The sequence below is a fragment of the Cyprinodon tularosa genome, unplaced genomic scaffold (genome assembly GCF_016077235.1).
Source record: "Cyprinodon tularosa strain WSP-4 unplaced genomic scaffold, ASM1607723v1 ctg1536, whole genome shotgun sequence".
In the NCBI taxonomy this organism is placed as follows: Eukaryota; Metazoa; Chordata; class Actinopteri; order Cyprinodontiformes; family Cyprinodontidae; genus Cyprinodon; species Cyprinodon tularosa.
Window position 1 is genome coordinate 20621 of NW_024038371.1, and position 23051 is coordinate 43671.

At 39.5% G+C, this 23051-nt stretch overlaps 1 protein-coding gene across 1 annotated transcript in view; it reads left to right on the top strand.

The window, feature by feature from the left end:
• Positions 1–16996, top strand: part of LOC119779945 — a gene marked incomplete at its 5' end in the record, with an annotated part of 36354 nt that extends 19358 nt beyond the window's left edge. Inside the window, 9 exons of the mRNA XM_038279805.1 lie at positions 3630–3745; positions 3868–4146; positions 4225–4320; positions 4433–4598; positions 5876–5896; positions 6368–6518; positions 9818–10068; positions 10149–10279; positions 16565–16996. Of these exons, the coding sequence (XP_038135733.1) occupies positions 3630–3745; positions 3868–4146; positions 4225–4320; positions 4433–4598; positions 5876–5896; positions 6368–6518; positions 9818–10068; positions 10149–10279; positions 16565–16903 (1550 nt within the window). The remainder of the gene's footprint in view (positions 1–3629; positions 3746–3867; positions 4147–4224; positions 4321–4432; positions 4599–5875; positions 5897–6367; positions 6519–9817; positions 10069–10148; positions 10280–16564) is intronic.
• Between the last annotated feature and the right edge of the window lie 6055 nt (positions 16997–23051).

A 23051-nucleotide genomic window follows, 5' to 3' on the forward strand; every position in this document is an offset into this window, starting at 1 on the left:
GCTTTAAGCTACAACCAGGGTGACCCCAGTGCCTGATTAATATAACATTTCTGATGTCCATAACAACACACACACATAAAAAAAAAATCACCAACTACCCGCCCACACTAAAAAAATATCCGCCCGACCCGTTTATTTTTATTTATGTATTTTTCACCCGCAAAAGCGCATTTTAGCGGGTGACCCGTTGGGTACCCGCGGGTCCCCGACCCATTGCAGGACTCTACCTTGTGCTATCAAGTCAACCATGCCACGCTTTAAAAATCAGACCACTTTGGCTCCCTTTCTCGGTCCTGGTCCTATTCGTTCTGCTTGGTGTGTGCAGGCTGGCGGTTTCCCCTGTGGCCGACTGGCTTGTGGGCCCTGCCGCCGGTCCCTGGCCCCTGGGCTATGGTGTTACGATTGGTGGGGCGCCCCTCTCCGGTGGGGCTCTCGGGGAATGGGGATGCCCCTGGGAGTGCAGTAAGCACCCTAGTCATTTGCTCCCCATCCCCAGAATCCTCCATCTGCCTGCTCCATCACACTGCCACACATGTAGGTTTTTGGGGAGGGGGTCGTTACTGGAGGGCCCCGCCTTCTGATGACATCCCTCACCTCAATATTATTTTGCATTTTAGACACTTCCATCTACAACATTTTTACAACACACATCTATGTAGGGCATTGTCTGGGGGGGGTCAATTGCACCCGGGGGGTTGCTTATTTCATGGGCCTCACCATGGTCGGCGCCCCCCATCCCCTCTCATATTTAGATGCTCAGGGATATAGGCGGTGCCACCGCCTATATCCCTGAGCGGGGGCGGACTGTGCTGGACACCCCCTTTTGGTACTCCCAGTTTTAATTACACCTGAGTGCAACAACACTGCATTTGAGCAGGCGCAGGGAGGATCGGGGTCTTCTCACAACCCTGTTCCCCGGCTGCCAGCCGGAGTCTGGGGCCTGGAGAAAGAGCGAGCCGCCTGGTCTGTGGTGTTGGCGGGGGGCTCCTGCCCCAGCTGGGGCTCCTGCCTGTGGCTCCGAGGGGCTCCAGCATTGCGGTGGCTGGGGGACTTCCTCGGGGCTGTCTCTCCTCCTCCCTTGGTGGGGTCGGATTTCCTGGGCCGGCCCCTCCTTAGTGCCTTCGCCCTTGGGTTCCCTTTGGGCATCTGGGGCTTTGGTTCTCCCGGCTCTGCTCTGAGGGGGGCGCCTGCTCAGGTCTCCACAACCACTATTGAGCATTTTTCCTTTGGATAAACTTTAAATGCACAAGTGAACTCAAGTGAACAATTACAGGTGCTTGGTTCCAGGTATTCAGAGATTCACTTCCATACAGAAAGCCTATATTCTTATCTTCAGGTAACACAGAGTACATGTCAGATTAATAATACTCCCTCAGCGATAGTATCTAGGTGTTACTTTATTGTATGTCTCATGCAATGTCTGTTGGTTGTGCTGTTCTTCTAACATCTCTTTGCAGGTGATAAAGCTGACTGAAAATGTTTTATCATTATCTCCCTTTTATCTCCTCTTTCTTTCATCTTTTCTTCTTTTTTTCAGTTTTTTCCTCTTCTGTTCTACTAACATATCAGTGTCCATATAATCTGTAAAACTCATAATTATAATAAAGCAATTGATATGCATGAAATAAGCCGAACACTATGGCAATAGCCCTACTGCTTCGCTTGTGAAAGCAAAATCTGTTGGGCTCTTTTTGGCATCAAGACAATTATTCTTATTGCCACATTGCCAGACATGACATTGTTAAAAAAAATTAGACCACAATACTCTTTTTAATAAAAGCCTTTTTTGTATTACACAGCAGATCATTGCTAACCTGGCAAAGCCATATTGATAAGTATAGTTCATTTTGAATTTTACATAGTATCAAAGTTGAAAGGTTCTTGTAGAAATCTTCCCAAAAAGGAGGGACATTTAGTACAATTCTAACAGCTGTGTCATATCACATTCTTGATCTGTTTCACAACTAGTGGAGTTAAGAAATAAACCAAACTCTAACAAAATTTGTTGGGGGGAACAGTTAAACATCTTTCCCATCCACAAAGACAAAAATCTTTTGTTGTTTTTTTCTCACTTTTCAAAAAGAAATAGAGGATATTCCAGCTAAAACCGGCACATACAGCCTTGTGTTGCTTAAGCCTTCTGCCTCGTGCTGATGCATTGGCGTCATACATGTCACTACATTTCATTTGTCAGAAAAATTTCTGTATTGAGGCTGATGCATCTGTTGGGTTGTGGCAAATTGTATATTCAGGAGTTTGTGAATTCATAAATCTTGCGAAAAATCATCTTGCATGGTAAGAAAAAATGCAGCTTGGGGAGAGAATATCGCTTAAATACAACCAGTTTTTGAAAATTGAATACTGTGTCAGTTAAAAGACAATTTCTAAATTTCATTCAAATTAAAGCTTCACTTTTTATACGTATTGTGTAACTAATATGTTAATAACAGTATACAATGTGATTTAAGCATTGAAAATAGATTCCTCAATATGAATGTGTTAAATCCTTGCACTAAAATTAACCGATACCTTCTTTCTTTTCTTTTTTTAAAAATACCTTAACATACCCTACAAATTAAGATCCTTCAGATATGACTTAGAAAGTCTGTTCAGAACATGTCTTGACACTACTGCTTAAAATAAACTTCTTTAGCAGTAGGACCATTACGGCCTTTAAAAACATAATATCACTCTTTTTCTTTTTGGGAAAACGAAATTCAGTTAAATTCAATTCAGTTTATTTATACAGCGCCAATTCACAACACGTGTCATCTCAAGACACTTTACAGTTCACCAGATCATACAAAGTTTTTTATCTAAGAAAAACCAGTTGATTGCATCGACTCATTGACTTGAATGCAATCCCTCACACTAAGCATGCTTGTAGCGACAGTGGAGAGGAAAAACTCCCTTTAAACAGGAAAAACCTCCAGCAGAACCAGACAGAAACAGAGATACAAAGGGCAACTGTAAAAGGCGGCCCACGTACAGGGAACACAGCAAGGCAGACAAGCTCTAAGCCAACTCCCATGTCAGAAGATGAAAGAGAGCACATCCAGTTAGTCCCAGTGAGTGAAACAGGACTACATTGAAAAAACAGGCTGAGCTCCAACATCTGTAAACAAAGGTGTTGATGGCAGCAGCACAGTCACAGCATAGTGTCATAGTTAGATGAGGTGAAGCTACTATGAGAAAAAGCAGAGAGAGGATAATGTTAGAGACATTTATGTAGTAGATTAGAAATATGTGTAACTATTAAGCAGATCATTAAATACACATTGGTAATAGATTACCCATTATTTGAATGTTAAATAGGCCTGCTTTTCCTAAAGCACATCCACTCCTGGTTAAAAATAACGAAACATCTTAATATACCTTAAATGAAAAGCCTTTAGATATTAATTACCAGATAATTTCATTGTTACGGCTTTTTAATAAAGAAATATGTGATTTTAGAAACGTATCATCCTCGATGCATTTGTCCCTTAGAATCAATTGTGTCCTTTTGGTTTAAAACTTTTTTACAATGGCATGATATGTGAGTCTATATTTCAACCTTGAATATTGAATATTGATCGTGTTTAAAACCACAGAAAGACCATCTTGGCAATCTTTGTTGTACTTTTTAGGACCCCTCTATCCAGTTGGAGGAAATAAAAGCTCTCGAAGTGATGATGGAAGCTCCCCAAAAATTACACTCCTAAAGTCCTTCAAGTATTTTGGAAAATCCTATTCTCAGATTTATGTAAGTTCACATTATTTCTTAGACGTTACGTCGCTTTTTCTAGCAATTATTTAGACAATATTCAAATGCCAAAAAACATGAATACACAGCAACATCTAATTTGAGTTTTGTTTAACTGGCAGGTGAACCACAATGGACATCTGACCTTTGAAGCCTCATGGAGTAGTTATTCACCAGAACAGTTTCCAATTGATGGAGGCAGAGATATTATTGCTCCCTATTGGACTGATTTAGACAATCGTGAAAGTGGTGACATCTACTATGTTCAGTACACCAACGGCTGTATTCTTCAGCAAGTTACCCAGGATATCAACTTGTACTTCCCAGAACTTAACTTTGATGCCAGCTGGATCTTTATTGCAACATGGCATAAAGTTCCCTATTTTTCAAGGCCTGAAACAGTAAGGAAATCTGTTTGATGTCATATTTGGATGGGAACCAAATAAATTCTCATTCTAAAAAATCCCTTTTTTTCAAAGCAAACAACCTTTCAGGCAGTCTTGGCTTCAAATGGAAATGATTCATTTTTGATCCTGAATTATGGGTGCCTTGCATCTAAATCATCCTCTATACAGGTTCGAGCATTTCAGCTAATTCATACAGCATGTTTTATTTGCCTCGTCTTGACCATAGCAAGCACTATTTTCTGAAGTATTACTAAAATGTTTCTTTTTCTGTTATTTCAAGGCTGGATATGATGCATCCTATTCATGTCACCACTTCAACATCTTTGAACCATTCTCTATTAACACAACCCAAAACAGCTCACTTTTAGGCCTCAGTAGTAACATTAATGTACCTGGTCGCTGGGCTTTTCGTGTGTCTAATGGTTCTAGGGGCTGCACCTCAAACGGTAAATGAAAGCATCTCTAAATATTTGTCTTATGTGTTATAAATGTCTACAACATTTCTCAGGGAAATGAGGGAAAACTCCAGGTTGTGTTACATCAAAGAGCAGAAGTTCTGCTGAAATGGGTGCACTACAAACTGTTTTCCAGTTTTATGCTTCCTTCTTGAGCCCTTTTGTCAGGACCTGCCACGAAAAGAAATTATGGGGAAAAAAGAAAAAAAGTTTGAAATTACTATTTCCAACTTTTAGAATAAAACACAAAATACTTCACAAAATAAAACCCTTAATGGAGCGTTCAGACCGAACACGGTGTCCACATTTATTTCCGCGAGCCCCACGGGGAGTTCACCCCTCTGCCTTTCAGATGCACTGTGTTTACACCCTTGACCGCATCATCAAATATGAGGAGCTTCAGCTGCATCAAGCTGACACCCCATTGACGTGAGAAAAACTATCGCCATCCCAACAGACATTAGTTCTGGTATGTTTCCTGATATAAAGTCACTGGATCACATGTCATCCTTGTCCTGGTATTGAATATAACAGTGGCCATGTTTACCTTATTTAGTTGCTGGAATGATTGTTATATATTAAGTAATTTAACAGCCTCACAGAGCCTTTGCTTCTCATCTGCCATTACCCCTGTCAACCCCATTTCCTGTCAAAGTCTCGCTGTTGTTATTTCACAATAAGAGCATATGTGAAACTTATAATCATGATCTTAACATCACAAACTGCTATCAAATTGTTCTCTATGAATTTTAAAATTTTGGCGCTCAGACTTCGACTGGAAACCTTAGGGCAGAATTTACTTTATTATGCATAAGCAGGTGCATGAAAACAGGGATGGAGAAAAATGAAGTTGGTTCTGTCCATAGACTGCTGGTAGGCGAGATGATGTGCTTGAGCTGTATTGGTAAGATCCAGTAGACTGTGTGAGCTGATACTAGTGCTTCATTGGGGACCCGCAAGATAGATTTCCAGCTTGGATAAACACAGGCACTAGTGTAAATTACGTAGTGTTTTTGTGTATTTTAAATTAAAGCATGACCTAGTAAAATGCTGAAAGATACCTAAGATATTTGCTGTCACTATAAAAACATATCAACCATCAAATTGAAATGAAAAACTTTAGGCTATGGGTATAATGCTGATAATGAATCTTAGACTCTGTATTGAAATCAAATTTTTCTGTATTCTTAAAATATAAAGAAATATTAAATAATACTGGGCAGCATTTCATTTAAAATCAATAAGCACACATTTTTTCTGTGTTTCAGGTTGTATATCCCAGAAGCCACGTAAGTTTACAATACTTTGTGTATTGTACTGTATCAGAGATTTCATTATGGAAACAGAGCATAAATAAGATCTAACCATATAGTCATTTGAACAGTACAATACAGTACTATATTTTTTAGCTTGTTAGAAAAAGAAATTTGCATGTTGGTTTTATTTTGTTTAAATATTGAGATTTTGTTATCTGTGCTGTACTGAGCAGATGTTCTAACCAATATAAAACCCTAAAACAATAGAGTTTGTGCTTCTTTATTTAACATGAATGTAGGTGAAAGGTAAATCAAACTGCTGATAAAAGCACGATAAATACGACAGATGATTGTGGTATTTGTTCCTTTTTAGTTTTTACATTATATTAACTGACACTTATCTTTGGTTTTATATCATATGTTTAGATGTGACCACTTTTATAGTTTTCCATTTTTATTCTGTCTCTTTTTTCATGTCAAAATGTGATTATGAACCTACCAAAGCCCAATTTGTTGAGGGTCAGGATGCAACCCCTAGGCATTGGCCTTGGCAAGCAAGATTACAGGGAATTGGCGTACAAGGAAGATCATCCTTTTGTGGAGGATCCCTGATCACTGACCAATGGGTGCTGACGGCTGCTCGCTGTATAGAAAGGTGGGATTTTACTCATAGTAGCATTGTTAGCATTGTTAAAATTATTCTATCTTGAGAGGCCTTTCGTTTTCTAGATGCAGTTGAGATATAAAATCAAATAAAAACCTTGCACCTAGAACCATGACAAATCCAGAAGTACAAGTTCATCGTACTTTTGAGATCAGATGAACAAATTAATTTTTTTTCAGTGCAGCAGATAGTAAAGAAAAGAACAGCTGGTGTTCTAGCTAATTGTGTCTACAGACACAATATTTATCTGTCTGTCCCTCCATCCGTCTGTCCGTCCCTCCATCCATCCATTTATCCATCCATCCAAACTGAAATTATAATATAGGAATGAGTAATGCAAAAATAGTAATGTTACTAAACATGAGTGACTCTCCATCTCTTTAATTGTGTAAAAATTACTTACAGAAGATTAAACACTGGAGACCCTCTTCTCTAGGAAGACCTGGTTAGCCTGGACCTGGTTAGCAATCTAACCTAGCAATCTCATATCAAATCTAAAACCCAAAGCACACAACAATGAAAATGATAAAAAATTTAGGAAGTCTGTAAATGTACTTAATTAGTCCACCTAGAATGTGGATATAATTCCAACTGAAAGCTGCTCATCCATCCTGACTGTGGCTGGAGACTACTCTCCCACCCTTGACAGGTTTTTAGAAGGCTAGCGGCCTGATCTTTAAAGATTTGAATAACACTCTCCTCAAAAATGCAAAAAAAGATGGCATAATCTGAAGTTTTGCACCATAGAAAATATTTTATATAAGTACAACCAAGCATTTGAAAGTTGGAGAAAAAAATGTGCAGTTTCAAGGGTATTATTAAATACCATGTCTTTAATGTCTTTGACAATTAGCACAGAATCCATTTCACAAAGCAGGTTTTACAAACTCAGACTCAAATTCTCAACTATGAATTTATCTTGCCTAAGGTTGGAAACTAGCCTAAATAAATATATTATTTCCCCCTCATAACTCTGGCAAATAATGATCAAATGTCACCAAATCCATAGAGTTTGTTGTTGATGAAGACAGGAATAAACACAGTTAAAGACCTGCAGGTGAATCAATTTAATCCTATGTTATGGAGGGGGAACAGGATATTTCAGAGAGCTAAAATACCCATTCTCTCCTCGCCTACTCCCATATCTTTGGGAAATAAAGAGCAACTGTTTCCAGATTTAAAAAAAAAAATGTTATGTGTTATATCATGTAGTATACAAGAAATGTCCTTAATCCAGTAATCTGTCATATTTTACATTAAAACAGGATTTACCAGAAAGTCTGCACTCTCATCTTTTCAGGAACTCTTAATTTTTGTGTCCTGCTATCAGCAGTTTCCACCCTCTTATATCAGCAATGAAAAATTATAAATACTTAATACGAGTTGGAAAACTGTGTTTGGTGACTGACTATTTCTGTCAGGCTGAAGGGACAAAAGTTGGAAAAAGACAGATTCTCTTGGCGTTTAAAATAACAACACAAAACAGCTTAATGGGCCTTGTTTATTTATTTATTTTACAATTTTGTAAACAACAGCTGCTGATTGTACTGGATGTTACAACTTTGACATGATTATAGGAGTTGTTTTTATCGAGAAATCGATCAGATGCGCAGAAAATGGTCCCATCCTCCATGTCCGCTTCTCTGGCTTCAATGCGTGCTCCAGACACAAGGGGAACAGAATTTCAACACCGGGACAAAGAACGTCTCGAAGTCTGTCAGAGCTTCACACCCCTGGAACATAAGTCTGTTTAGCAACAGCTAGTGGTTCTTCTTCTGCGTGGAAAGGCTAGAGTTTGCTTTCCTGCGCGTGCTGCCAATATAAGGTGAATTCTGGTACTGCACATTTTATTCAGCTCAGTCAGAGGCGAGATCCGGGGCCCTGGGGGAAACATCTGGAGCTGTATCCCAAATAGCCACCCCCTAGATCCGTCACTGGAGCTTACTATGATGAACAAATCATTTAAAGAGCAGACTGTGAAGGTATTACTTAATTAGTTATCTAGGACCCCTTATAATTTTATTTAGAATGATCATGTATCAGATTGAAATTGTTTATCTTTTGTGTTGTTTAGATTGTGTTTTTTAGATCCCAAAGTCATGTGTCTCTCCTTTTTCTCTGTATAAGGTCAGTCGCCCCTAGCACTGTCGCTGCGCCGTTGTCTTACACCAATACAACTTCAAAGTGCCTTTTTAAACACAAATTCACTCATTTATGAGTGAAAATATCTGAGAAAGAAAAGCAGATGATGATAACTGTAAGTCTCACTGCTGTAATTGTTGGGTTTAGTTTAAAAATCAGTATTGCTTTCCTACACACATTTGAACAATTCAAATACGATTAGAAAAAAGACAAAAAAAATCAAACAAAAAACTCATATCAAACTGATTCATAGCTCATGCCTCACTGACCCTTCCCAATAACACAGCTTCTCTACCGATCCTCTCTCTCAGCACCCCCCCAGTCCCCCATTCTTTCTTTAAATGCGATGACATGCCGGCGTATGTTCTAAGAGCATGCATTTCCAGACCACACTCGTAAGCCTTGTATGTGTCATTGTGGAAAGACTCAAATAAAATCTGCTCTTATAGAGATTAAATAATCAGCTTGAGACTGGAAAAAATAAAAGCAATGAGACAAGCAGAGTGTACTAAAGTGGTAAATTTTATCAATGAAACTAAGAATTGTATCCCTAATTGAAACAAAAAAATTAAAACCAAGATACCTATATTTACAATCCACCAACACAGGCATATTGCATGATTTTATTTTTTTATTTATTATTTTGGTTGGAATGAAACAAAACCAGAATTTGTTAATTTTCCGCACAGAAACTGTGAAGAGAGAAAAACTATTGATCAATAACGCATTTAATTTTTTGATACAACTAAAAAACTTATTTTATAGGACATGGCATACTTTATTGTTTTAACAGGTGAATAATTATAGTGCTGTAAGATCAAGTTTGATTTTTAAAATACCAATCCATTTAAAGAGTAAGTAACTGAGTTATTAGTAAGTTTATTATGGTCAGTTATAGATTGAATGTAGTTTAAAAGATCAATATAATTTTCAATTAACAATGTGAGCTTGCCTAACAGAATTGAAAGTGTTTGGTGATGCCCATATGCAGACAATGCTTACACCTCAGAATTCTCAAACCTAAATCAAAATTTCTTCACACAGAAAATCAGCATTAATTGACTTTGTAGGTATGATCACACAATGTCTGACTGCTGAAGTAAAAATGTATTTACTGTTGTTTTTTTTTTTTATGTACATGTTATCAGACTGCGCCTTGCTGAAGTCCATCTGGGTGTCAACGGTTTATCAGATCACGCTAGGGAAGTGATTGTGGGGATTGACCAATACATTTTCCATCCTGGCTATAATTCTACTACTTTGGAGAATGACATGTGCCTGCTGAAGCTGTCATCTCCTGTCAGAATTACAGACTACATACAGCCTGTCTGCTTAGCCTCAGGGAACAGCACCTTTCATAACGGTACTACCAGCTTGGTCACTGGTTTTGGTGACCTTGGTAAGTTCAAAAAAACGTATTTTAGTTAACAGTCCTGTTTCTAAAATCCCACCAAAAAACTGAAATATTGTCTCACTTAGGTAATGACATCCTGCAGGAGGTTGAAGTACAAATTGTGGGAAACAAAAAGTGCTCTTGCTATAATCAAGACAACATCAACGAGAACAGGATTTGTGTAGGCCTTGATCTGGGAGGAAACAACTCATGTCAGGTGACTGTAAATTTGTGTGTCAATGCACCTGTTTTGTTTTTCTTTGTTTTGCTTTTATTTATGTAGGATGTATTGTAGAATAATGCCTTGTCATGGAAAGACAAGTCTAATAAGTAATATCTTTCTAATATCTTTCTGTTCATCCATCTGGCCATACAGTGCAGACCAAAAGATTGGACACCCTTCTCATTTAAAGAGTTTTCTTCATTTTCATGGCAATGAAAATTAAGTGTGTGTGTGTGTGTGTGTGTGTGTGTGTGTGTGTGTGTGTGTGTGTGTGTGTGTGTGTGTGTGTGTGTGTGTGTGTGTGTGTGTGTGTGTATTCGGTGGGTGGGGGGGCGTTGTCGTTCGATGCAACACTAGTCTGTACTCTACATCCATTTATCTTACCCACTTCATCCATTTAGGGAGAACCTGGAGAGACCCCACAGATACACAAGAAAAAAAACATTAAATAATGGAAAACAAACAATATCACTAAAAACCATCATAATTATACTAAAATCATTCTTATAAACTTAATCTACTGGCTCCCCATTTGCTGCAAAACAACTGGCACTAGAGAAACAGACATCCATCCATCCATTTTCCGTCACGCTTATGGAAGATGGGGTCGCTGTAGCTATCTACGGGCGAGAGGCGGGATACACTCTGGACAGGTCGCCAGACCATTGCAAAAAAACAGAAATTAAGCAAAACTGTAACAACTAGAATCAAAATCAGAAATGCTTTATTGCCTAGTAGTGCTTTCAGACATATGTTTTGGTAATGAGGTGCTACACTTTACATACTGATTACATAAAATAAATAATGGAACATAAAAAAATTATAATTATTCATTATAATTATAATGAATAAATACAAAGGTTATGCAAATACAAAGCACAGTGGAAGTTATTAAACAACAACAGTTTAATATAGGATTAAATACTACACGTATACAATCTAAAGCTACATGTTGAATTTACTTAACTAAGTTATGTCAAATGGTTACATTTAACTTAGGTACTTAATGGAAAGGAAATTATATATTTAATTTTAACATAATAAAAGATTACTAAAGTAAAGTATATTTGACATCCAATGCAATACCTATATATATAAATATCAATTCATATAAATTTCCATGTAAACACCTTGTGCAATAACCCTGTATAATAACCCTGCTATAATCAGAAAAAAATCAGTCATATGTGGATGCACTGTATATACTGTATACATCCCATGGACCTTTTTTTCTTCTGTGTGATCAATAAAATCAATCAATTTAATTTGATTATATTGCATTAAATTCGTTTGCTTATTTTTGGGCCTCTCACCTGTAGACAGCTAGAGATAGTGTCATGATGGGTTCTCAAAGAGCGACCAAGGTATGCAGAACACCACTGACGGACACAAGAATAAAAGTTTAACAAGTTTATTTTGCTACAAGCACACAGAATGTACTGGTTCTGGCTCAGGCCTGGATACTGGTTCACCGGAGTCTGCGTGAGAGACAGTTCAGTTAGCGTTGCAAGTTGGAGCTTGATTTCTTGATGATTACTGATTGTACCTTGAGGGTTCTTGAGGTTAGCCTTGGGAGAGTCACTGTTGGATCTGGGGAGGAGTTGATCAGCAGAGTCCGCTTGCTGCTTCAGCGTCTCACGTCTATTAATGAACAGACCTTGGCTTTGGGTTTTCCAGCTCTTAGTCCTGAGCTGCATGGAAGATCTCTATGGTTCTTCGGGTTTGGCTCTGAGGGTCGGCTCGGCAGGTTAGCTCTTCCTGAGCTTCACAGAGGAGATACTGGTTTCCTGGAAGACAGAGACAATGGTTAGAATCCAGGCTGGATTCAAAGTCACAAAATAACACTGAGAGTCTAGGCTTAAGCGCTGACCAACTGGATCAACACTGCGGCGTTGAGGCAAGGTCTGAAGACAGCTTATATAGTGGATCCTCTGATGATCTTGATGGGCTGCAGCTGTGCAGGAGGCTCAGTCAGAAGGATCCACGGCGGACTCTGCTGGAGAAAAGGTGGAACTTCTCCAGCTCCCAACAGATAGACACCAGCAACCCTCCGACCCCAGCTGGGATAAAGTGTGATGGAAAATTAATGGTTATCTTGGGTAAAATTAAAATATTGTTTTTAAACACTAGAAAACCTGCCAATTTTCAAGTATTTATTTGACAATAGATATTGATTTAATACAGTGTTCCAATTTCTATTTTTTCTATTTAGGAGGTAACCATGGACAACATTAATTAGCATATAAACCTGATTAGTATTAAGTAACAGAACTGTTGCAATCTCTTATCTTTAGTTGGTTCATCATGTCTTTGTTGTTATTTAAATACAATATAAGCTGCTTATGTTCAGCGTAAAAACATAATTTTTGAAGGTGGGATGTTTGAGCTTCCTGCTGAGAGAGTTTGTCCCACCTTCTCTCAGGTGTTACAAATCTCAGTTATACAGTAATATTGCGGTAGTGTGTCTGTGGTGGCTAATGTGCAGTTACATATACAGGTTTTTGATATCAGGAAAGAAGCTGTGAAAATCTAGAGGGTGAAAACGGAAAATAAAATTTCAAATGCTGAGGCAGTGAGAAGGGTTCAAGTAGAGAGAACAGGCAAGAATGGTGGGGTGAAACAGCAACTTGTTGAAGAAAGGACCAAACTCAAAACGGATAATCTGAAAGTGTTTTTATCTCATGTCATAGACTGTAAAGATCAAGCAAAACATAGCACTCACTAAATAAGAATCATTGTTAAGGGAGCAGAGTGATTCCTGTGTGTGGATATGATTACTTGTGAACAAGTTAAAAACAAACTAAAATATAAGAAAAAAATAGGAGAAACTGACAGGCTATCCTGATTGACATTCAATGGAATGGCTGGAGTCTGTTAGCAAATGGGCTAGATGTATGTGTTCAAGGAACATGGTTTAAACCCTCTCTAGATGTTATTATTAGAGAGTATGAGTATATACAAAGGGACAGACATGCAATATTTGTTAGGAATGGGATACAAAATGTTATTTGTTTTTTAAAGGTTGATAAAGACACCAAAATTGGTAGCAAACATTATCCTATAGAGATTTACGGTATTTTCACGACCATAACGCGCACCGTACTAAAAGGCGCAGTCTCAAGTGCCATTTCTGTATTTAACACACACATAAGGCGCACCGGACTATAGGGCACGTTTTTTATATACAGGTACATGTCCTCTACTACGTTTAAATACCTCTACTGCGTATTTAAAAATAGAGCAGGAGCAAAACTGAGTATGATTGTGCATTATTCATGTATTTATTACAAAGTAATAATCAAGCCTGGGAGCTGGCCATGAGACATTCCTATTGTCGTGCACCGCTGGTATGTGGGGGTCTGAGCGGCACCGACAGAACTAATATTAGAAGGCAGGATGATAATCTGGATGAACTGACTGCAATGATTAAGTTTTCAGGTGGATCTTCTCTCTTAAAAACATATTAAAACTACTAAGTATTAATCGAACCCATCAAAGTCATCATCCTCTGTTTCTGAATTAAACAGCTGCGCTAAATCAGACATGCCAATTTCCCCTTCTTCGCTGTCAGAGTCACTTTCCGTGCCGGGCGGCTCCTCGGAAATGATGCCGGCTTTTGTGAAAGCTCAGTGCCAGTGCTGCCTTCCACTTTTCGTGAAATTATTCTGCCGGCAGAATATGTTCACTTTTATTATCCTGCTGCCTGCAGTTTAGAATATACCAGTTAATGCTGCGTTCACACCGGACGCAGCTGGCGCGACAGAAGCAGCGAGTTTACATGCAAAGTCAAGCGTCTGAGCAGCTGAAGCAGCGTGTCGTTCGCGTTTAACCATCTGACGCGCGTGACGCGCCGCAAACGCGCTGCTGCTCGGGATGGAAAAATTGAATTTTTGCTGCTCGACGCGCCGCGTCAACCAATCAGAGAAGCTGATCTGGGAGCTGGCAGGGAGAGAGACACAGTGCTGATGATCAGAGCGCTATGATTACTCCTCTTAAACAGTTTATTGACGCATAAATTAAATTAAAATGCAGAAATCTGCCGGCAGAATATGTTCGCTTTTATTATCCTGCTGCCTGCAGTTTGGATTATTTAGATGAAAATCACCTACCAGCCGCCGCGGCGAACCACGAGGAGGCGACCCGGCCAGAGGCTGCTGATGAAGGGATTCCTACTGTCGGCGCACCGCCAGTATGTGGGGGTCTGAGTTCAGGTGTAGCTGTTAATTGGTGTTAATGGCAAACTGAAGGCCAGGCTGGAGGAACTTAGGTAACTTTGCAGTCCAATCTCATAAATTACAGCTTTTCTTACCGGCTGCCTCTCCACCCGTCTACAAATTCATCCAGATCTGCACAAGTCCAACAGGATCTCTAATCATAAGAGTCCCAAACTTTTGTCCTCTTTGTCTGGCTTTCTTCTCTGCTCCTTCTTCCATTGTCCGTCCCTCTTATAGGTCCGTGTGAAACAGTGCACTCTTTTTTTCCCCCTCTTTTCTCATTTGACTTCACAAGCAAGCACAGCGTTCATTTGTTTCACCATGTTTTTCACATCAGCTGTGAGATGGGCACACAGCGATGGTGATGATTGGAAAAAACACCTGGTCTCCTTACATTCACCTCCCTCAGCCACTCTTTCATCATCTCCTCAATGAGGAGATGAGGAGTTCTGCATGGTGCATGGTGGTCTCAAAAGTCCGCAGTAACAACACACATAGGGCGCACCGCACCAAAGGGCACGCCGCACATTTTCAGGGAAAAAAAGACTTTATATGCGCCTTATAGTCGTGAAAATTGTGAAATTGTTTTTTAATCTTGATGTAGTTTGTAAAGATATCAATAAATCAGGTTTTAATGAGGTAGAATGGGACAGATTATGTCATATTTGTAATAAAGAAATGGATATTAATATTAATGATAAAGTTAATGTTTTTAATCTTTTTTTATGTAATACAATTTTGAAGGCAGCAAGACAAACAATCAAAAAGAGAAAAGTAAAGAGCAAAGAGGAGATTGTTCCTAGAGGTTAGGAGAGTATTCCAAAGCTATTGAGGATAGAAATAAAGTGTTTAAAGTATTCTAAAGAAATCCTTGCTTTCAAAATATTTGTGAGTATAAGCCGAAATTGGCAATAGAGAGGAAAGAGATTAAAGAAGCAAAGAGGAAATGTTGAAGAAGTTATTGTGATTTATTAGGGAAATAAATGCATGTAGACCAAATTTGGGGAGTGATTAGGAGAATCAATAAACATTTTGGATATTCAATAATGACATGTGGATAACAGTACAGTAAAAGTAAAGCAGAATTGATAGCATGGTAAATTTGACTATAGAATTCAAGAGAGCCAGAAGTAAGACAACTGGACATAATTTAAGTAGTTTTGAAGATGTAAGTACTTATGAATATCGGGTTAAAATTTAATTTACTATGTTGAAGCTCAACAAAGCACTGAGTAAATGTGAAAATATTATACTTGGAGAGGATGAAATAACTAACAGTATGTTAAAAAACTAGGTGGTCTTTTTAAGGTTGTATAATAAAAAATGGACCGATGCCTGTTCAAGGGAAGGAAGGGAAGGAAGAAATTGCTAAACAGATTTGTAAACCAGGGGAAGATCTCTGTATTGCAGGAAGTTATAAACTTACCGCTTTAACATCCCATGTTGGAAATTTGATGGAAAAAATCGTAAATTGTTTTATAGATGTCATTTCAAGAGTAAAGAGTTGTTTAAAGGTCATCAATATGGATTTAGAAGAGGTAGAAGTATATCAAATCTCTCTTTTACTATAGAAAACAGTTAGAAAAGCTCAAGTTAATAAAGAATATGTTACTTTCAAATTTTGACTTCCACTTTATCCTCCAGGACCTTTATGTCAGTTGATTACAAGATAAGCAGTTTAGGCAGTGTACAATTTGAGAAATACCCTATTAAGTATAAGTATGCTTTGTTTGGAATATAGACCTGTGGGCTTAAGAGGTTTTGATTTTCTTCTGGGAATGAGTGCTCCTCATACATGATCGGCTGTCCTGTGTATCTCTGTGAAAGACAAGTAAATTTTTCAGGATATGTATACAGCTGTTGCCCAAATGCATAGGACATGAGGGCAACTTTTATAATCAGATTTGGCATAAGCATAATGTAAATTAAATTTTGCTAAAATAAAATCAATATAACAGCTTGTAAACTATAAACAATTTAAAGAAAACCGAAGGAGAGAATTATGTATTTTCTGAATTTAAAACATAAGCTTACAGTCACTTACAAACTCATGTTTCTTCCACAGGGAAGAGAAGCAGGAGGACCACTGGTAGTGTACAATGGGTTTACGTGGGTGCAAGGTGGAGTGGTGAGTTTCAGGGATGACTGTGCCGTTCCACAGAAACTTGGAGTTTTCACCCGAGTGTCAAAGTATGAGAAATGGATCAATGAAACTGTAAATGGATGGGAACTAGGCTTTGTAACCTTCACCTCCTCAGGCATCGACTCCGACTTGAATTTTACCTGTTGTACATCGATGCCTTGCAACTCTGGTGACAATAGTTTTGGCAGCAATGAAAACATGAGTCGCTTCGCTCAGTTCTTGGCTCTATTGGCTGTTGCTCTATGTTTTCCATGTCTCTAAGGGTGTTATGGCAATGTAAGATGGGAATTCTATTTGTCCTTTGCACTTATAAAAGAATTGGAATCTTTTTCCTCTCATAGTGCCTCTCTTGGTAGCTGGAGTCATTTAAACCAATTTTGAATACTTTTCTATTGCTTTATTTAAAATTTAATATTGTATTTATGGTAATTTCTTAGTCTACAGAGCTGTTTCCAATCCAAATTAAACATTACTGTATAACTAACCCAGCACATTAATGGCTAAGTGGTATGATCACAAATGGTTTCATTTGAACTGACTTTTGAAAAATTGTCGTACTTCTTTCAAACCTTTTAAATGTTTTTTTTTTTTTTATGGTTTTGATTTATAGGCTTTTATGAGTAAAAATAAATATGCTTTTTCCTATACCCTGCATTCTGCAAAAATTGTGTGGTAACAAAATATATGCTTTTAATTTCTAAAACCCATCAAAAAATGTATCTTTACATATTAACCTTTACCAAACTCAAATTATATTTCTATATTAAATTTTTCTTTTAGTCTCTGTTATTATTACTTTGATGTTTTATTGTTCTATTGCTCTGTCATATTTTATTGTTTCTATTCTACAATCATTATTGTTGTATGCTTAGGTTTATTAACCCATTATAACTTATTTTTGTTTTTTTCATTGTTTTGTTTTATGTGCAGCACTTTGTTTCTGCTTTTGCTGTGGTTAAATAGCTTTATAAGTTAAGTTGATGATGATGATGATGATGATGATGATGATGATGATGATGAAATATTAATATGAATATATATTGCAAAAGCCTTCAAATTGAAAACTATGTAGAAGCACAAGATACAGTACCGAATAATAAATAAATAATAAAGCACTAACTCTGGTTGTGGTTGTTTTTGAAAGGCTTTCTGGTGCTTATGAAACAAAGTGGAGCAACAATTCTATTGTGCATCAAAGGACGGTAGATTGAGTTGGGTGGGGGGGTCAAACTTTCTGATTAAAACAGGATACATTTGTAAAAAAAAAAAAAAAAAGAAAAAAAAAAGAAAACGACCTAACCCCGGAGATGGCAAAAGTACTCACTTTCCGTACTTGAGTAAAAGTACAGATACTTGTGTTAAAAAATACTCTGGTAAAAGTGGAAGTACTGATTAAACATCTTTACTCAAGTAAAAGTAACAAAGTACAGGCTTGTAAATTTACTTAAAGTATAAAAGTAAAAGTAGAAACCACTTTTTTCGTGCCGTTGCCTACATTTTAAATGGATGTCTGCCAATAGGACTAGATCTCCGTTGTGTTCATTTTCAATCATCTCGTCGTCCATGCTACTATGCTAACGCCACCGCCACCAAGCTGCAATGATTTGCCGCGAATGAATACCGCCGAATCTGTCGATTCATCTTGTAGTGGTGCGTCAAATGCAACGTAGATTCCCATCCAATTAGATTGAATTTGGTATTGATGACGTGAAAAATAATAACGGTAACTCCATTGAAATGATTCAAAACTAAAGTAACGAGCCAATTTTTTAAAATGTAAGGAGTAGAAAGTACAGATATTTGTGTAAAAATGTAAGGAGTAGAAGTAAAAAGTCGCCATAAAAATAAGTAGTAAAGTAAAGTAAAAATATCAGAAAAATCTACTTGAGTACAGTAACGAAGTATTTGTACTTCGTTACTTCCCATCTCTGCCTAACCCTAAAGTGTTAATGATATAAAAACTTTATTAAGTTACTTTTAGTTCATCCAACTTTCAAAACAGATTAAACCTCTTCCTCCGTCTTGAGATACAGGGGAATGGGGGGTAGTAACTACTTTATAATTGACAGTTTGTGTTGTGTAGCAGATGGGAGGGGGACTGTCTGATTACAATACCATACAGCTTTCCACAGATAACATCCTTTTTTAAAAGCCAATGACTTTAACGTTTTATTTTCAAGTAATTAACTAGAAATATTTTAAAGGGGTCATAGAAGGATTATATAGGGTATTTGGTGCTGGTCCTTAAGGTCTCTGAATAGGGTGTGTAACATTAGGTGGGCTAAAAATGGCATGTTTCCTGTTCTATGAGCCTTAATGCAAGCCTGGCAGATCTTGTACCTACTAGAGTGGATTTGTTTTGAACAAATCCACTCTGGTAGGTACAAGCCAATAATTGTGAACTGAAAGATGAGACCTTGATGAGCCTGGAGAGCTACCTGGATGAGTGTTTTGACATCATAGTAATGGGGAAGCCTAGGAATCCCGCATCCACAAACACACCTTCTACCAAAGGATGTCGATCTAGTTCAACCAATGCTGCTTCTACGTCTACTTTGTCTGCAGACAGGAGCTACAGCAACGTCCTGGAATCCATTGACAAAAAACTAACCAGCCTGGACGCCCGCCTCGCCTTGGTAGAAGTCCTGCATAAGGACTTTCAAGCCCTGAGAGAGTCGCTGGAATACAGCCAAGCGCAGCTAGCCTCCGTTACCGCAGAGAACGAAGCGCTGAAGGGGGAAGTCACTAAACTCACCGGAGGGAAGATCCAGCTGCCCGGCGAAAATCAGAAGATTACGGAATCCATTCTGGACATTCAGTCACGGAGAATGAGAGACAACCTCTTCTTTGCAGGGATCCTGGAGCAGCAGGAGGAAGATCCCGAGGTGACAATCCGTGAGTTCCTCCAGAATAAGCTAAAAATCCCCAGGTAAAAAACACCACCTTTCATCGCATCCACCGGCTCGGAGGTAAGAAGCCTGATAAAACCTGTCCTAGACCAATCGTAGCTAAGTTGGAACATTATAAACAAAAAGAGCAGGTCAGGAGTCGGGGCAGAGAGGTGAGAGTAATGGATTTCTGCATTAATGAGCAGTTTTCAAAGGAAATCCTAGCTCCCTGTCTCGGTCCTGCCGGCCGCTGGTGTGGGCTTCGTCCGGGGTGGGGGTTCTGCATGATATGTACCGGTGGCCAGCCACGGTTTGCTCCTTTTTTTTTCTCCTTTGGATTGACAGGATGGGGGGGGGGGGGTGACATTACTGGAGGGTCCCACCTTCTGATGACATCCGCCACCCCAATTAAATTTTTATTTATAGACACACGTCTTGGTTGTAGTTAAGAGGACCCAAAATGCAGAGGCAGAGAGGCTGAGGTGAATTCTAGTACTTTTAATGAAAAAAAACACTAACAGAGGCAAAATCCAAAAATCCAACTTAAACGTAACTCAGACCAGAACCACAGAGACATCAAGGGAAAAACGCACAAGAAGCCAGGGAGAGATGAGGTGAGAGGACTACGGCGACGACAGGACCAGCAACAACAAGGAACCAACAGAGAGTGAGAGCAGAGGGAAAGCATATACAGTATAGCTGACAAGGAGCAGGTGTAAGAGGAGACAACGAGGGAGCCAAGGGGAAAGGAACACACACACACAAGAGGGCTACAGAGGACAACAGAAAAACATGAGAACTAACAAATCTAGAAATTACAACAAAAAAGGAATTAAACCAATAAAACTAGGAAACATAGAGCAAAGTAAAGCACAATATAATCAAAACCATGACACTTTCATCTGCAACATTTTCAAAACACACATCTATGTAGGTCATTGTTCTGGGGGGGGTATGGGGGCTTATTTCATGGGCCTCACCTCAGTTGGCTCCCCCCACCCCCTCTCGCATTTAGACATTGAGGGTTCTGGGTTTTCGATTGAGGGGGCGCTGACACCTCCTGGACTGTGCCAGGCACCCCCTTTTGGTACTCCCAGTTTTAATTACACCTGAGAGCAACATGCAACAACAATACATTTGAGCGGGCGTAGGGAGAATCGGGGTCTTCTCACACCCCTGTTCTCCGGCTGCCACCCGGAGTCTGTGGCCTGGAGGGAAAGCGAGTCGCCTGGTCTGTGGCCTTGGCGGTGGGCTGCTGTGGGGCCTGGGTGGCCTGCTGGTGCCGGGGCTGTCATTTCTGCTCTCCCCAAATGGGGGTGGAGGGAAGGGCAAATACTAAATTGAGAGGGAGGAAGTGGCTGCCTGAATTATTTAGGGGGGGGAAGGGGCTCTGGTTGGGTGACCTGTGCGGGGCATGTGGGCCCTGTCCCCGGAGGGGGTTTTGCTGGGGGTTGTCTGGTCTGGGGTCGGAGACCGGGCCCGAAGCAGGAACTAGACGGGTTAGTGTGGAGCCCATTCCCCCCATCCTGCTCCCCCTCCACTGGCTGGCGCCTGGACTTACTGATGCACTGGTGGTGCTCGGTGTTTGGGGGTGGATGCCCGGGTGGGCACTGGCTTCTTCCTGGCGGCTGCTCCACGGGGCCTGGCCCGCCAGGGCCTGGCCAGGGCTCTAGTCGGGGGGTGGGGCGCCCCTGGGGCCTCGGATCCCTGGAGCCCATGGCCTGACCCACTTCAGGCTGGCTGTCGGCGGAGCCCACAGACTCGTCTCTGCAGCTCCCGGGGGCTCCGGCATTGCGGTGGCTGGGGGATTTCCCCGGGGCCATCTCTTCTTCTCCCTTGGTGGGGGTTGGATTTCCCACGCCCCCCCGCTGGGAAACTGGGAACAAAGCTACAGAACAAAATATCTAACACAGGTCTGAAAATACCCCTTATAGCAAGAAAGCCACATTTAAGCAACAAAAACTGTCCAAGACTTCAGAGAAACAAGTCTTCCATTTCACGTTGAAACAGGTGCAATAAGCTGGTTGCTCCAAAACCAAAAGATAATGAAGGACCCACTAAGATCACTGAGAATATTGGGATTCAACTAAGAAACTGATTTTCAGCCTGACAGGATGACCTTGCAGAGAATAGCCTGTTTCCAAACAACATTACACAAAAAAGTATGATGACTTCCTGCTCTCTCCTAAAATGACTCATAACAAACCAGCTGCTAATCCAAGAACATTAATAAAACAATAATAAAACTAGAGGTTAGGGGAATGGGCAGGAGATAATTGAAAAATCACCAAACAGGAATAGTAAAACTATATAGTCATTCAAAATGTGATATCATTCTTAACAGTTAAAACAGAATAACAAATCCAAGCTTAACTGAAGACCCAAGTAAAAACTAAACAGAAACAAAAACCCCAGGGTGGCAGATCATAACACGGATAGGAGAAATATGATCTCTTTTTCATTATCATCAGAACTCTGGCTGCAGCATTTTGGATCAGCTGAAGGCCTTTAACTAGCCTGGGTGCCAGTCCAAACTTAGTCCCACCCACAAGGTTTGAGTTCGGGGAAGTTCGGTCTGGCTCTGCTCCATAGTAGCGCGAGTATTAAAGCCCACTGTCAGGCGATCCAATCAAATTGTCAGGGCGGGCTTTATACGATGATGGACAGATGAGCAAGAGTAACGTTATCAACCACGTGACCAAAGCGCGCTTGGGTGACAACAATAATGGCTGCCGCTGGAGAGTTTGGGTGAGTAGATTCTGCTATTAGGTCTGTTCTAGAAGATATCGACAGCAAATTAATTTTAAAAGAGGAACAGAGAAACGCCATCAAGGCTCATCTTCTTATTCTAGGCGTGAAACTGCACGCTTTGATTTTTGTGGACAACAACTATGCCTCGCTTAAGATACGTCACACACTCCGTTGCTCTTATTGGTTGTAGGTCTATCCAATTGAGTACAGAGGCATTTTTTTCCTGGTTCGTTCAAAACACGCCCCATAATCACAGCTCTATGGAGCAGTATCAGACTCATATTCTGACTAGAATTGAGTCGGACTACGTCAGGCTAGCCTTTAACTACAGTTTGTGGACTTGCTGATAGTAAAGAATTATAGTCCAGCCTTGAAGTAACAAATGCATGGAATAGTTTCTCAGCATCACCCCTGGACAGGATATTTCTAATTTTTGCAATATTCCACAGATGAGAGAAGGAAATTCTAGAAACCTCTTTGATGTGGGATTTAAATGACAGGTCCTGATAAAAAATAACTTTTTATAATTTTTATTTTATTTTTATGCTGTTGTTGGAAAATTTTTATCTCTCTTCTATTATACATTATTTTTTTCTATTTAGTCACTATAAAAGTTTTCACTCAGTCTGTTTCTCTCTCAAGGCCACACATTTCTCTCCAGGCTGGTGTTTGTAGACCAGACAAAGCTTCTTCCCATAACAAATCAGATTCTTTCTCAAGGTTTATTCATAACATGTTACTGTTAACCAAAGTGTGTGTAATTTGTTATG